Source organism: Nannobrachium achirus, assembly GCF_963921795.1.
Source record: "Nannobrachium achirus genome assembly, chromosome: 5".
Classification (NCBI taxonomy): Eukaryota; Metazoa; Chordata; class Actinopteri; order Myctophiformes; family Myctophidae; genus Nannobrachium; species Nannobrachium achirus.
The window spans coordinates 9,716,193-9,733,205 of NC_137814.1; the positions used below are offsets into that span (position 1 = coordinate 9,716,193).

The following is a 17,013-nucleotide window of genomic DNA, read 5'->3' on the forward strand; positions in this document are numbered from 1 at the left end:
GTTGAAAGTTACCTTGACAATCTTAGGACAGAGCTAAGCACTGTACCTACAGTAGAGCACTGCTTCTCAAAGTGGTCTTCCAATGGAATCAAGACTGTAAAAGGACTTATTGGGATGTTCCTATTGGACAGAATGCTTTTAGCCCTACCAGTGCTGTGCTACATGTTTTAAATGTGTCCACTGTACATGTGTGTAAATTCATTGTGCCAATAAAATAATCAATCAATCAAAAGTCTCCAGGGATCTTGATCTTGGTCTTGAGGGGTTTCCAGGGGTCACCAGAAAAAAGCCAAAAACAACAACAACACTTGAGCCCTATTTAATATTTTGTCTAAATAAATGCTATTAAATCTATGAGCTTGTAGATCCTATTTTGAAAAATCTTGAAAAATATTTTTCAGATTGGGGTCCGTGGGAAAATACATGGGGATTCTTTGACATGAAAATGTCTCAGAGAGAGATTGTCACCTCACGGTTTTACAGGTGTAAAGATAGCGTATGTGGAAGCAGGTATATACATTTAGAAATATATATATTTATAATTGTATTTATTTCTAAAAAAAAATCACACCTGTGTGAAATGAGCGGTGCTGATGATAATGAAGAGGATGATAGACCCACACAGGATAGGGACATACAACATCAGTATTTGATACCATGGAAACACACTTGGAAAAACACGTGGACATACACACAAAGTCACATATTGGAGCGGCTGGCACAGCTCAAACATATCGTCACTGTCGGGCAGAAACCTTGTATCTCCAAGTTTCAAATTAATATGTTTTTTCGTAAAGTAAACAAGACTGTGGCTCAAAACGAGTGAAAATAGACGATCTACAAGCACACAACGCCTCGCAGCGCGAGAAGTTGTGTGCTTGTAGATCTGTATATTTAAAATATTTAAAATGTTTTTTTTTTTTTTTTTAAATGATAAACACAAAACGAACGCTTTTGGACATAATGGTTTTGTACAAGGTTTCCACCCGACAACAACGATATTCAGAATGTAGAGATGTTCTACAGAATCTACGCTGACTGACTGACACTGTGGCTGTGTTGTTGTTGCTGTGCTTCCTTGCAGGCCACACAGGGCGTCTGCTCAAGTCTCTGTGCTTCACCAGTATGACCTTCCTGCTGCTGCAGGTCATCTATCAGATCACTGTCCACAGCCTGCTGGCCGCCCGCTCCATCCACTCCCACTTCAACTGTGAGTACACACTGTGGCGTCAGTTCAGCAAAAGCAAGGGTATGGCAAAGATGGGAGTCCTCATGGAAAATAGACATTACATTTTGGATAACACGGTTCTATTGTGAAAATTGCAGATCTACATGCTCACAACGCCTCGCGCTGCGAGGCGTTGTGAGCATGTAGGTCGGCTATTTTCACAATGTCTGGAAAAAAAAGGAAAAAAACGGCTTTTGTCAGTTTTTTACACAGGTTTCTATGGTTTCTTGGGCTGGATATGGCAGCCTGGAATGGTTTTTCAAGTGCAGCTAAACTTAACATGTTAGTAAACGTGCCACAATTAACAATAATGCATTGCACCTGTGCAGCTGACCTGCGGAACCTGGGAATATACCATTTTGTCAATCTGGGGAGAATATAAGTGTGGAGAATATAATTATAATACCTTGTTAAAGTGACCATTTATATGTAAAATTCTGCATTTGTAGTTATTTTACTGTAATTTAACAACATAATAACCAGCGCAGATAGACAAAGAGACATTTATGGATTTATATTTAAAAGTAGCTTTTATTTTCCCCCCTGGACCCAGGGTATGGCAGCTGCATACCCCTGCCATACCCAATTGACGCCCCTGAGTACACACTGCATGCTGTCTGGCTGCCTGGCTGGCTGGCAGCACCACCACACTGTAATGTAATATCACAATAATAACAATGAGGATAATAATGGGGTTTTAAAAGGGCCACGCTGGAAGGGAACACAGGACTTTTTATTGCTGCCGCGCATAGATTTATTTGATTCACCAGGATGCCCATTTTTTGTGTGTTTTTAATCGCATTAAAGGGATAGTTCACCCAAAACATTATTTATTTCTATCAATTACACACACCCCATGAAGCCTTGAATTCTTGGATTCTTTATTTCTTATGTATTTTTTCGCATTCCTAAGCCAATAATTTGATGACCGGTTGATTCTTCTACTGGAGAGAAATTTCCATGAATACAAGACTAATCTATGGGAAAAATCTCGTTTTTATCTAGTAATTAATTTTTTAGAAAAAAGCTCAGGTTGTGGATATTGTAGATTGTTGTATTTTAAGCTTATCGTCATATGATGATGTTTTTAGGGCTTAAATGGTAAAAGTTGTTGAGAATAACAATATTTTAGATAGGGCAATCAAACTCGAACAGGAGGATTACCTTTGATTGTATCTATTATTATTTGGTCTGCAGACGTTTTTTTTTATAATTATGAGAAATGTCAGCAGTCATTGACATAACATTTTATGATAACGATATAATCAACTGTATTTTATGGCTCATTGTCGCTCTCTTCTCAATGCTTACAAATTTCAAAGGTCCTGTTTTTAATATAGCCTGGGGAAGTGGGGCTGAGCTGCCTCATATAGTGGCTGTGCATGTGTGTATGCGTGTGTGTGTGTGTGTGTGTGTGTGTGTGTGTGTGTGTGTGTGTGTGTGTGTGTGTGTGTGTGCGTGCGTGTGCGTGTGCGTGTGTGAGTGTGTGAGTGAGTGAGTGAGTGTGTGAGTGAGTGAGTGAGTGAGTGCGTGCATGTGCGTACGTACGTACGTGCGTCTGTGTCTTTCTTAGGGATGGGTATCGTTCACCTTTGAATCGATACGATACCTTTTTCGATACCTGGGAATCAATAAGATACCTTTTTCGAGTGTGGCGGAGCAGAGAGTATAGACGTTGGATAATCATCATAATAATAAACATTATAGAGTGTTAGCCTACTAAAGCAGTCATTAAACTCTCAGTAGCCCAACTGTTACAGATGCGACCGGCCAGGGGTGCATTCCAGAGTATCGAAGCGAGGTATTGTTCGTTTTTACGTGAACCGATACCCGATAGTATCGACGTCATGCAATCGATACCATTAAAAGTATCGCAGACGATACCCATCCCTAGTCTTTCTGGGGCTAATCTTGCAAATCACTGGACCGCTCAGCACTACATTTCTTGTGCACACTGCCAGTAAGCCAAGAAATGCAACGTTTTCCACATATTTCTTATACTTTTATTGTTATACTTGTGAAATATATAACTTTTTTAACTTTTACATTTCTCACTGGAAGTCAATGGAGGTTGGACTGGCCTGAAACTTTTATTATGCAGTACACAATAATTTTTCTTTTTATTACAGCACTGTTTCTTTTTTATTATAATGCATCCCTTGCCTTGTATTTTATCGTATTTCTATGGACCTGAGGCCAGTAATACATATTTGATTGAAATACGGAGATGACGGCTATTACACAGCAGTGCTGAAAACAAAATTTTCAAGATCATAAGGATTTTTAATTTTTTTATGTTGTCACATTTACTATAAAAACCTGCAGCTCCTGTGTGTGTGTGTGTATGTTTGCGCGCGTGTGTGTGTGTGTGTGTGTGTGTGTGTGTGTGTGTGTGTGTGTGTGTGTGTGTGTGTGTGTGTGTGTGTGTGTGTGTGCTCATGTATATGGAGATATGCTGTGAGACCCCAAACATGCTTACTCAGTTATTCGTTATTTGAAAGTCCTATGACGTCTATCGCATCTGACATCATACTGTACATACAATCCCTTTCATGCCCATATATGGAAATCCCTGTCTCTAGAACCAGCCACACAGATATGGGCTGTCTTCCTCCATATATGGGCATTCCCATATGAAGTCCTGTTAGATATGGGCTTAATATTGATGACATCAGGGATCTCCATATATGGGCATAAAAGCGATTCTGTTGACATACAGTGATGTCAGAGCGATTAGTTTATAAAATGACATAATGACATGCCAAAAAACTAAACAGACACCAGATCGAAGGTGGTTAAAAACCTATATAGAAGAATTAGCTTCAGACTGTGCAAAAGGTGCAGATTTATGGTAGATTTATCATATTTCACAATTTAACGAGCTTCCTTCCACCATAAGTATAGCTGTGTAAGAAAATGTAAAAATAACAATGAATTGTGCGGCTTGCTAAGAAAACAGTGTGATCTAGTGACTGCGTGTTGGGTAGGTGTTAATAGTTGGCTGCGCTGTGGGCTGCCCATGAAACTCAGTATCAAACCGTAAAATACAAGCGATGTCTAGACGGGACAGAGGCTGACCTTGTGCTTTAATGACATGTGAAGTCTCATGCTAACTCATTTTCCACTGTAGACACAACAGCCAGCTCTCCTGAAATAGCAGAACGGACCGTATCACCCTCGGGGCAAGGCTACACAGGGCCTGCTCTCACTGGACATGCAGGATAAATATTTGGTAATAATAATTTGGTAATAAAGGAAATATTTATTACCAAAGTCAGAGGTAGTTGCCAGATTAAGTCATGGTGGTGTAATTAGACCGGGGGTCTTCAACGTTTTCAGGCCAAGGACCTCTTAGTTGAGAGAGAGATGAAGCAGGGACCCCCACAACCTTTTCATATAGATTCCATATAGTTTCATCGTTTGACAGCACAATCATCAGTGTATTTTGGATTCATGTCAATTTGATATTTAACCACTTGAGCCATCATTACCTAATAAACTTGACCTTTTACTCTGTACTTAGTCTGCTCTTTTTCCCTTCTACACCAAACCTATTTGCCAAAAATAGCAGATCTACAAGCTCACAACGCCTTGCAGTGTGATGTGTTGTGAGCTTGTAGATCTGCTATGTTTGGCTACAGTTCTCAGAATATGGACACTAGGCCTAGGGCTCAAGTTGTTAATATAAAAAGGATTGGAAAATTTGGAGGACCCCCTGTAGTAACTCTGAGGACCCCCTAGGGGTCCAGGACCCCCTGTTGAAGACCCCTGAATTCGACTGTGTGCTCCTAGAAGGTGAGAGGGGGAGAGCTGATCCTGATAGGAAATTGGATGTTAAAAAAAGAAGAAAAAATCACACCCGTGTGAAGTGGAGCTGTGTGTGTGTGTGTGTGTGTGTGTGTGTGTGTGTGTGTGTGTGTGTGTGTGTGTGTGTGTGTGTGTGTGTGTGTGTGTGTGTGTGTGTAGATCATGTGTACCGATTTTTGTGACATTTGAAGAAAATATGTAGGAAAAGGAGCAAAAAGTGTGTTTTGGAGAAAATTCAAGATGGGAAAAAATCTATCCTGGCGTGGCCTATATGGGGAGATGCGTCTTGACCCAATCTACGGTTCAAGAGTTACGGGGCAAAACGTAAAGTGGGCCGTTATAGCGCCACCATGAGGCCGAGTGATGTAATTATTTTTCGATTCATTCTTAAAATCATTATGAATCTCCTCTCCGAGGTTTGAAACTGTAGCTCCTATGGTTTACGAGAGAAAAATACTTGAAAGTGATTTCTTGCATTGTCCCATTATAAGTCAATGGGGACAATTAAGCGTCGTTTTTTGCCGATTACGTCGGCATGGTAAGGCGGATCGGAACGAAAGGTAATAGAACACCATTCCCGGTATATATTGCGCGAGTGGCGTAAATGGTGCGGCACTAGTTAGGCTACATACAGACACACAGACAGACAGACACACACACAGACCCACACAGCCACGTACAGGGAGCTGCACACAGCTCCAAAAACGTAACAGTACAATGTTATTGCGACCGTAGGTCGCATTTACTATCAAAACCTCCTCCGGCTGTCCGTCCGTCTGTCACACGTCACACGTCACACTTTTGCCCTGCTCATATCTCCACAACCGTTGCTCCCATCCATGCCAAATTTTGTACACACACTCCTTACCTGCCAAACTACAACCTCCAAGGACCCCCGGAGCTCCAGGGACCCCCAGGTCCCTGGGGGACCCCCAGGTGTAAAAAATGACCAAATGACCACCCCAACGGGGCTGCTCACGGGGAATTCCTGGGGACCACCCACTCCTGGTGCTTCAGAACGGATGCAAAAGTGGTGGCGCCCCCAGTGGAGGACCCCCTCCACTGCAGCTCACATAAAATGCCGTAACTCGGGCTAGGAGCATCCGGGAGAGCCGGGGCCGGTACCTATTCGTCCGCCAAGGCAACGCGGAGACCCCACCCCTCATTTCTCACATGGCCCTCTTCTAGCGCCACCTTCAGATTTTTGGAGCTGTGTGAAGCACAGGCTCCCTATACGTGGCTGTGTGGGTCTGTGTGTGTGTGTGTCTGTGTGTGTGTCTGTCTGTGTGTCTGTATGTAGCCTGAACTTCCTAAACTTCGGCACGCCACTAGTCCCACAGTTTTGCCACCACACACTCGCGCCATATGTCAAATTGACCGGCTTACTCGGGAATCGTGGGCTATTACTTTTCTAAGAGAAAGGTTCTATAGTTTAATTGATATTAATTTATTAGTGAATTAATTTTCCCCATTGACTTATAATGGGAATTGCAAAAACTCACATTCAATTATTTGTCTCTCGCAAACCATAGGGGCTAGAGTTTCAAGACTTGGAGAGGAGGTTCATAATGATTTCAAGGATTAAATAAAAAATACTTGTGTCATTTGGCCGCATGGTGGCGCCATAACACCCCACTTTACGTTTTGGCCTGTAACTCTTGAACCGTAGGTCGGAAAATTAAAAATATTTTTTCCCTGGATTCCTTGGGTCATGACGGGTCATCTCCCCATATAGGCCACGCCCATTTGCGCCATGATAGATTTTCCGCCATCTTGAATTTTCTCCAAAACACACTTTTTGCTCCTTTTCCTACATATTTTCTTCAAATGTCACAAAAATCGGTACACATGATCCACACACACACACACACACACACACACACACACACACACACACACACACACACACACACACACACGCGCACACACACACACACACACACACACACACACACACACACACACACACACACACACACACACAGCTCCACTTCACACGGGTGTGATTTTAAAACACATTTTTGGACACTGCTCCTACAGTTTTTGCCCTAAAATCACGCAAATCGCTACACAGTATGTCTACACTCATCCCATCAACATGAATCTGTCCCATATAGCGCCACCTTCAGGCCGATTTTTAAAAACACATTTTTGGACACTGCTCCTACAGATTTTGCCCTAAAATCACGCAAATCACTACACAGTATGTATACACTCATGTCATCAACATGGATCAGGAAGATTTTGGAAAAACAAATTTTTGCCCTATTTGTGGAGATAAGCGACCGTCAGGTCGCAGCGTGATTTTAGGGCAAAATGTGTAGGAGTAGTGTCCAAAAATGTGTTTGAAGGAATTGGCCTGTTGGTGGCGCTATATGGGACAGATCCATATTGATGAGATGAGTGTAGACATACTGTGTACCGATTTGTGTAATTTTTGGGCAAAATCTGTAGGAGCAGTGTCCAAAAATGTGTTTTAAAAAATCGGCCTGAAGGTGGCGCTATATGGGACAGATCCATGTTGATGACATGAGTGTAGACGGGGGAGAGCTGATCCTGATAGGAAATTGGATGTTAAAAAAAGAAGAAAAAATCGAACCTCTGTTCGAAGTGGAGCTGTGTGTGTGTGTGTGTGTGTGTGTGTGTGTGTGTGTGTGTGTGTGTGTGTGTGTGTGTGTGTGTGTGTGTGTGTGTGTGTGTGTGTGTGTGTGTGTGTGTGTGTGTGTTGCTCAGGCTAGACTGATAGCAGCCTCTCTGGTCACTCAGTGGTATTCAGGCTACATATTCCTCAGGCTACACATTCCTCAGGCTACACATTCCTCAGGCTACATACAGACAGACAGACACACACACAGACACACACGGCCACGTATAGGGAGCTTGTGTTCCACACAGCTCCAAAAACGTAACAGTACAATGTTATAAATAATTAATAATGCGTAATTGCGACCATAGGTCGCATTTACTACCAAAACCTCCACCGGCTGTCCGTCCGTCCGTCCGTCAGTGAGTCACACGTCACACGTCACACTTTTGCCTGCTCATATCTCCACAACCGTTGCTCCCATCCATGCCAAATTTTGCACACACACTCCTTACCTGCCAAACTACAACCTCCAAGGACCCCCGGAGCTCCAGGTCCCTGGGGGACCCCCAGGTGTAAAAAAATGTCCCTCCGTGAGTCACATGTCACACGTCACACTTTTGCCCTGCTCATATCTCCACAACCGTTGCCCCCATCCATGCCACATTTTGCACACACACTCCTTACCTGCCAAACTACAACCTCCAAGGACCCCCGGAGCTCCAGGGACCCCCAGGTCCCTGGGGGACCCCCAGGTGTAAAAAATCACCAAATGTGCAAAAATGACCAAATGACCACCCCAACGGGGCTGCTCACGGGGAATTCCTGGGGACCACCCACTCCTGGTGCTCCAGAACGGATGCAAAAGTGGTGGCGCCCCCAGTGGAGTACCCCCTCCACTGCAGCTCACATAAAATGCCGTAACTCGTGCTAGGAGCGTCCCTGAGAGCCGGGGCCGGTACCTTTTCGTCCGCCAAGGCAACGCGGAGACCCCACCCCTCATTTCTCACATGGCCCTCTTCTAGCGCCACCTTCAGGCCGATTTTTAAAACACATTTTTGGACACTGCTCCTACAGTTTTTGCCCTAAAATCACGCAAATCGCTACACAGTATGTCTACACTCATCCCATCAACATGAATCTGTCCCATATAGCGCCACCTTCAGGCCGATTTTTAAAAACACCTTTTTGGACACTGCTCCTACAGATTTTGCCCTAAAAACACGAAAATCACTACACAGCATGTCTACACTCATGTCATCAACATGGATCAGGAAGATTTTGGAAAAACACATTTTTGCCCTATTTGTGGAGATAAGCGACCTACGGTCGCTTATCTCCCGATTAGGAAGTCTTACTGGTAAAATATCAAATGTGGGGATGTTAGTCAGTTTGTTCCATTTATCTTGTCAATCGATACGGGATACTTTCTGTCACCATTCTGAACATGATACTTGGATGTTTGAACGATGTCCTACATTACCCAGAATTCATTGGGAAGGCTTGGGTCTTGGAGGCCATTGCCCCAGTCAATAGACTATATACAGTATGTCATTGCACGAGTGCACAGTCAATATGTGAGTCTTTCCATTTACCTCTTCAGTGATACATAGAGAGAGAGAAAGATCATTGACCATGTACTGCAATGATTGTTATTTGCACCCATAGACAGATAAAAAAAACTGAATATTTCTTTAAGTAAGGACTGGTGTGAAGAGGACCATTAGTGTGTCTGTTATAAATAACATCCTTTGTAATGATCTGCAGCATTTAGCAGTGAATGTGTGTGTATGAGCGCTCCTGTGCACAGCATTGTTTTATAGCTGGCTGTCTCTCCATCCTGGCTCTCATTAGACATTAATGAGGCACATGCTAACGAAAGAATACATCCATCACTCACCGGCCAAGAAAAGCTTCATATTGAGCCACAGTGAACATAAAGAAATAAAATGTTTTAGATTTTATGGCAACATAACAATAACAGTTTGTTTAGCAGTGTTCAAGGTGCAAAATTGGACATGATTACAAATTAGGATCAATGTACAAAACGTCCCACTGTGTCAGAATAAACAAAGACAGTATCTTCTGTACCGCTTCCTCGAAAATAGCCGATCAAAAAGCTTACAATAACTTGGTGGATAGCCATCTCAAACTTATTAAATTATGTTGTCATTTTTTTAAATGTATTGTTATTATTATTGTTTTATCTTTTGTAAATGTTTTGCCTATAATGACCTGCTCAAACTATATGGACACCAGGTTGAAAGTGGTGAATTCTTTTTACAGGCTCACTCACTCCCTGACTGAGCCTATAATGTTATTCTGTTTGGAGTTGTTTTTATTTATATGTACAGCACAGGAAATCAGACATTACCCTTTGTCCTCCTCCTACACACTGTCTACAGTCTCCAGACTAAGTTCTCAGGTCTCCCTATCTGATATCGAATCCCCCCACCACACGCTTTTCCTTTTGGCAGACGCGTGTAAACAAGGAGCTGTCCCGTCGCGCGGGAGATGCTTGTCTTCCCCTCCAGATAACTGTGCATCATTTCCTCTGTGTCTTTTATTCGCCGGAGCCAAATAAGCCATTAGGGCAGTAAACCGAGTTGAGCGTGAATGAGTCAAAAAACCCTTCCAAGAAAACTAAACATCTCTCTCCAGCTGTTGCAGCGGGTCACCAGTGATAAGTCAACCAGAAGAGCCGGGGCTGGCTTCCTTTAGGAGCACTTCCCTCATTCCTTTGTGCTGAGCGCGGGTCAAATAGTCACCGAGCAAAGGAGTGTACTTGAAAAACCTCCCTACAGTACCTAGTGGAAGGAATTATGTAATGTCACTAACGCATGACAACACTATTTTGCAACTAAAAAATATAACATTTTAGTGGATAGAACTGCTTGTATATGTGAGACATAAAGAAATTCACATTTCACATTTTGTGATCGTCATGCCATGTGTCACTTTCAAGCAAATAGACAAAAGCAAAGCATTCATACAACTGTACATGTCACTATTATAGACCTAATTCTGTAGTGTAATAAACAAACAGGGTGTACTCAGGATATGACAATGTATTCATGCTGTACAGTAGGTATTGACGTTTTTTAAATGGCTGCCGTATGAATTATATGGTCAGGGGTCATTGGAATTTCCTAAAGGACTACAGTACTGTTGTCACCAACAACAATGCTTCCCGGCTGGTTTAGCTCAGGAGTCAGGACCAAACATTTTACCTTCTCCGTGTAGTCATGAACAAAACTAGACCATTCATTTTCAGTTGTCTAATTAAACACCTTCAACCTGGTGTCCCTATTTTAAGCCAGGTCATTAATAGGCGAAGATGATCCAAAATAGCCAATCTGCAAGCACACAGCGTGTCGCTTTTGTGAGCTTGCAGATCGGCTATTTCCGCTATTCGTCGCACAACAAAGTCTATAGGGCTTAAGTGGTTAATTCTTATAGCCCATCATGACTTTGGGTGAGTTGGGTCACACTGACTGTCCCTTTACAGCCATTCTTTTATTTCCAGCGTGCTGACCTTTGCTTCCCTACATCCCTCACCTACACTATACTCAGTATCCCCCAAATGTGACACATTCATTGAGTCCTCCCTGCTCGCCAGATAAAAGCTGCAGTGGGTGCGTGTGTGCGCATTGTGACATGCTGCTGCCGCTGCCCCGGCAGGTCCCCTCCTCGCCCCTAGGAAAAAAGGGCACTTGGCATCGGGCCCCCGGAGATAGAGAGAGAAGAGAAACAATGGGATTGCGTGGAGAGAGCGTGCTGCTGCGAGGTTAACAGCCCAGCAAGTACAAAGGGCGTTTTATGATGTTCACATAAACTCTGAGAGGACAGGTATTTTCAATGTCTGGCTGGAAAAGAGGGAATATGGCCGCGCCCCAAAAAACAGAATGGAAGTCTTCCCTTACTAGACCTTACCCGTTCGAAGATATGTGCTCCAAAATATGTGCAGAGTGTGGGTTGTGGGGAAAGTTACTGTAGCTGGTGCGTGCGTGAGAATATGTGGGAGCATCATAATGTAAGGAGCAGCTCATGGAGGAGTGTATATTTATGATGGATACAAATAATTTAAAATCATTTTTAGGTGAATAGAAGTATGAATGCGCTTGCTCCACATAGTTTTTTCATACCCGTTGGAAGATGAGACACATATCAAACGCACCTGGTAAAAGCGAGAGAGAGAGAGAGAGAGAGAGAGAGAGAGAGAGAGAGAGAGAGAGAGAGAGAGAGAGAGAGAGAGAATGCACATTCCTAACTGTGAGAGAGAGGGGTGTGTGTGTGGGGCTACAGATCCCATGGCCTGGAGGAACGGACCGTAACCCTGACAACAGGCTAAGAAAACGCTAATAAACAGCTTTAATTTGGGAGAAATGAAATTCGGGCTCCGTCACCGTTGGTATAATGCTAATGGCCAATACCATGTGAACTTTGGGATCAGTTGCTGAAGCGAGTGAATAGATAAACGTAGATAAGCGTGAGCGTTAGAGCGTTAGAGCGTGAGTGTGTGAGTGAGTGAGTTTGGTGGTTTATCTGATAGATTGCCTTATGCTCAAACTACACACGGTAGAAGTCCAGAGTGTTTGTTTAACTCCGAAGAGTGTACAAACGGAACCGTAATTGATTCATTTGGTGCAGGTACATTAGGCTCCGTTTATACTCTTATTGTGAGTTCACTTCAGTTCAGTAGATTTGTATTTCTGGATGTTAGACATGTAACTGTGTACTAAATGTTGTCAATTTACAGACATTCTCATCAAGTGCCCGAGGAGGGAGAGCCATTAAGTTAAATTGACACTCAGGATGTTACTAGTGCAGGGGTAGTTTTTCAGACCAAGGACCCCTTAGCTGAGAGAGAGAGAAGATGAAGCAAAGGACCCCCCTCCCCACTACATATTGTATGAAATTAAACTTTTTCATTTCATAGATACAGTAGCTTCATAGACTTCATAGACATAGAGTGTAGTATTGTGTTGGATCCATGTTAATGTGTGTTTTCAGTTAACCAGTTTTACTCTCAATACCTAGAAAACTTTTACTTGATCTGCTTTTTCCACCTCAACACCAAACCTCTTTACTGAAACTAGCCAATCTACAAGCTCACAACGCCTCGCAGCAGCGCAAGCCGTTGTGAGCTTGTAGATCGGCCATTTTCGGAAAATGTTCCCCACAGAAAAGTGATTCATGTAAAAAACAGTTCCTGTCACACAAAGATTTGGCGTCCCCCCTGTAGTTCTTTCTGAGGACCCCTAGCAGTCCGGGAGGCCCTGTTGAAGACCTCTGCACTAGCATGTAGTCCGTGTACCCCTCAGTTCAGTGTCAGGCACAGACTTTCCAGAATACACCTGCATTCCTTTGGATATTCACATTCCAATACGGCACACTACAACAACAACAATGCATAGCTCTCATGCTACGGTATGGATGGATGGATGGATGGGACTGCCCTGCCCCTGGCGTTACCCTCTTTGGCATTCCCATGTGTGTGATGTCATAGGTTTTTGTTAAAGCTTTCATTGTGCACCTGTAGGGTTGAGTCTGGACTGGGGGGAGGTTAGGTGTTGCAGATGTTTGGTTCAGGCATTCCTGAAATAGCTCTGTAGTTTTAGCCCTTTGGGTATCATGCCGACACTTTGAAGAATTTATTATTTTTATTCGTCTCTCTGTCATTCTTAATGCCTTGTGAGCAACGGAGCATGTACGTGGCAACTGATTCCAAAGGGAACATCAATACCTTTTCATGGGATTAAAGCTGCTATCCATAGCCTTTTCTTAGTAAATAAATCATTATTTCAATCAAAGCTGTGTGGTATTTTGATTGAATATTGATTGAATACTTTATTGTAGCCCATTAAACATTCAACACTCAAACAGCTGGACAAATAACCAATTGCACAACAATAGAAAATCAACAGATTACATGATGGTGACATAAAAGGGGGTGAGGGGCCTGGTTATGGCACAAGGAGGATGTCACTCACAGGGAGTGAGTCGTCTTTAGAGTCTTTAAACCTTAAAGATAGACAATATTGGGGAAGAGTATGTTAATACAACATAACTAATACAACTGTGGTGGTGTGTTTGGTCTACCTGCTCCTCTGTTGAGCCATTTGTAGATCTTGTGGTCACTGATCAGGTAGGCCCACCATTGGTTGGCAATAAGTATTGTTGGCAATAAGTATTGTATGAAATTCAAAGGGAAATACCTTGCCTTCCCAAATAAGCTCTACAGTCCGTTATGGCTCAGCAGTATAAAATAATAAAACATTATATTGTCTGTGCTCGCGCAGGGATCCCGGGTTTGAATCCGGGGTAGGACATGAAAGGGATTACAGGTTCATGAAACGCTGGCAGAAGATTCAGTCACTATTTTCCAACCAATGATTAAACTGTACGTTGCTGAGAATGGATTTATGTGCAGTTGTCTGTTTCTGATAGTGACTAAGGATGTGATCCATTACTTGCCAGACATGTGGCAGAGCTGCTTTATGGTACAAGAATAAACAAGCAAAAAGCAACGTGTTCAAGATTCATGACAAAATATATACCGTAATTTGACCGATTATGAGTGCATCGCCTGGCAGTAATATATTGTTGCTAATGTATCATTGCTGTCGCACAGAATATCATCTCCATATTCAAACATTTTTGTTTTTTCCCGCAAATGAATGCCCTACTTGATCATTTTACAGCGTCACACAAAAGTATCAAAGGTATCTGATATGCCTATACAAGCTTCAAATGCGGCGCGAAGCGACACGTTTTGCTATTTTTCATCCTTAAAAGTAACATTTAGACATACTGTATGAGGTTTCCACCCAACAGAGACGATACAATGTTTTGACAAGAGCTGGTTTTATTTTTTACACCGTTGTTTTTGTTCCGCGTCATTGTGTACATTAGTGCTACAGTACTTCAGATATAAATGACCCTGATCCAACACTTTGGGACTAATGTCTCTGTGTTGATTCACGCTCGTCTGCGCTCAGGAGAGGGCCTGTCATCAGGGGCGTCACACCAAATTCTGGGCCCTGGGTACAAGGATTCACTGCGGGCCCCCCATGAATGTTAACTATTGAAAAATAGCAGATATACAAGCTCACAGCGCGGCACCGAGTGCCGCGCTGCGAGCTTGTAGATCTGCTATTTTAGAAAAATCGTGAAAATGTGTGCCAAGAAACCTATGTTTTCATGTCGGTGATGCTCAAACTTTTTCATGTGAAGGACCCCCCCCATCTCAAAATATTTAGTTCCAGGGACCCCCCAGAAGCAAAATTTGAGTTACAATTGTTCACTTAAAAAATACATATATTCAAATATTTGCGCACATTTTCATGACTTTTCAAAAATAGAAGATCTACAAGCTGTGAGCTTGTATATCTGCTATTTTTCAATAGCTAAAGTTACTAGGGCCCCTCCACCTTGGGCCCTGGTAACTCAGTCCCACTTTCCTACCCCTTGTGACGCCCCTGCCTGTCGTCATCGGAGCGTGTCCCGACATCTTTCACGTTCCACCTCTGTGCAATGCTCTCTCTCTACAACCCTGCCTGCAGACAGTGCTGCGTCAGAGCAATTCAACACCCAATTAGGCGCCTCATAAACTGACAAAACAACCCCGCCGTATTGATTTGTCATTGAGTTCGCGATTCTCGAGTCACAAAGGGATGTTATGTTTTCCTTGGCAAAGGAACAAAGGCCAATCAGGCCAGTCTCTGGCAGTCCTCGGAAGAATTGAATACCTGGAAATGTGTCTTTAAGCGTTGGCCTGACGTTCAGGAACACTTCAGTTAAGGCCGAGCTTCCCGAGAGATGCTCAACGTGACATGGTTTATTCTGTTGTTTTTAAAACTGACCATCAATAACACGTGCATTTCATATTCCGTTAAAAGTCACATGCACATTCCTGTGTGTCTATTGTACTGAGCAACTAAAGAAAGTGTTATTGTCAATACTCAGGATGTATTTCATTGCATAAGCAAAGTGATGCCTATCAGTAAATGTCTTCTTGTTGTTTTGTGCAGGCTCGACGTGGGAAAAATCCATACGACAGATTGGCTTTGAGAGGTAAGACATTAAAGTGATGTGTGCCCATCCCTCCTCAGCAGTAGGCCTATAGCAGAACTTTTTGCAGGACTGTCTGTATGTAACAACAGCATGTGGAAACGGAAATGCTTGATAATAATGTTTCACCATGGTTCACCGGGTACAGATGTGCAATCTGTCATCAGTTATTGTCTTGAATATACATCTATCACTAATGAATATATGAAGGATATACAGTATATACACACTGACAGTGAATATACTGTAAGCTACAGTGGCAGCCGCCCTTCAGTGTCTCTGGATAATTGCGACCGTCAGGTCGCAGTTACTATCAAAACCTCCACCGGTTGTCAGTCAGTCAGTCAGTCAGTCAGTCAGTCTGTCTGTCTGTCACGTCACACTTTTGCCCTACTCATATCTCCGCCACCATTGCCCCTATTCACCTATCCATGCCAAACTTTGCACACACACTCCTTGGCTGCCAAACCACAACCTCCACCCCTCATTTCTCACATGGCCCTCTTCTAGCTCCACTGCTCCTACTATACAGATTTTGGCCTAAAATCAAACAAACTGGATGGCAAATCACAACCTCTGCCCCAGATTTCTCACATGCCCCTCTTCTTGCGCCACATCAGGCCCGATTTTTGCAAAACACATTTTTGAACACTGCTCCTACAGATTTTGCCCTAAAATCATGCAAAGCGGTACACAGTATCTCTAAAGTCATGTCATCGACATGGATTTCCTGATTGGCTACGATTGCCTTCTAAAGTTTGTGTATGTGACCTGACGGTCGCTTATCTCCCGATTAGGGAGTCTTACTGGTATATGGTTGATGTCAGGCAGAAACCTTGTCTCTCCAGGTTTCAAATTGTTGTTACATAATACAGGAGTGTCACACAAAAGTAGTATTGAAAATAGCAGATCTATAAGCTGACAATAATGACCGATTATTCATTATAAGGAGGTGAACGTACCTGAGGTAACGCGACCTAGCCTATCAGCTAGCGTTAGCTATTCATAATCATCTCATCTCTGTTAATGAGAAAGCTTTCTGATGGTTAATGCGACTGATTGCCTAGATCTATCAGATGTCCTTCCAATAGATTCTGAGTGGCTGTCAATGTTGCTGTCGTTCATAAAGTCGCACTGATACCAAGTGATACCGTTTACGACTTATCGTTATATACATTTTTCGTGTAGCTGCGGTGTCGGTGCACAGCCGTACACACACAGGTGCCGCTTGACACTGCAGTTATGGTTTCCGCTCTGTGAAATTGGTCTATAGTTGTAGTGTGGAGTGGACGCCAACATCCTCTTCAATTAGAACATTATT

At 43.0% G+C, this 17,013-nt stretch overlaps 1 protein-coding gene across 1 annotated transcript in view; it reads left to right on the forward strand.

The window, feature by feature from the left end:
* piezo2b (piezo-type mechanosensitive ion channel component 2b) overlaps positions 1–17,013 on the forward strand; it is a 202,797-nt gene that overhangs the window by 49,454 nt on the left and 136,330 nt on the right. The window contains exons 3-4 of the mRNA XM_080726880.1: positions 1,085–1,210; positions 15,653–15,695. Coding sequence (XP_080583006.1) covers positions 1,085–1,210; positions 15,653–15,695 — 169 coding nt within the window. The remainder of the gene's footprint in view (positions 1–1,084; positions 1,211–15,652; positions 15,696–17,013) is intronic.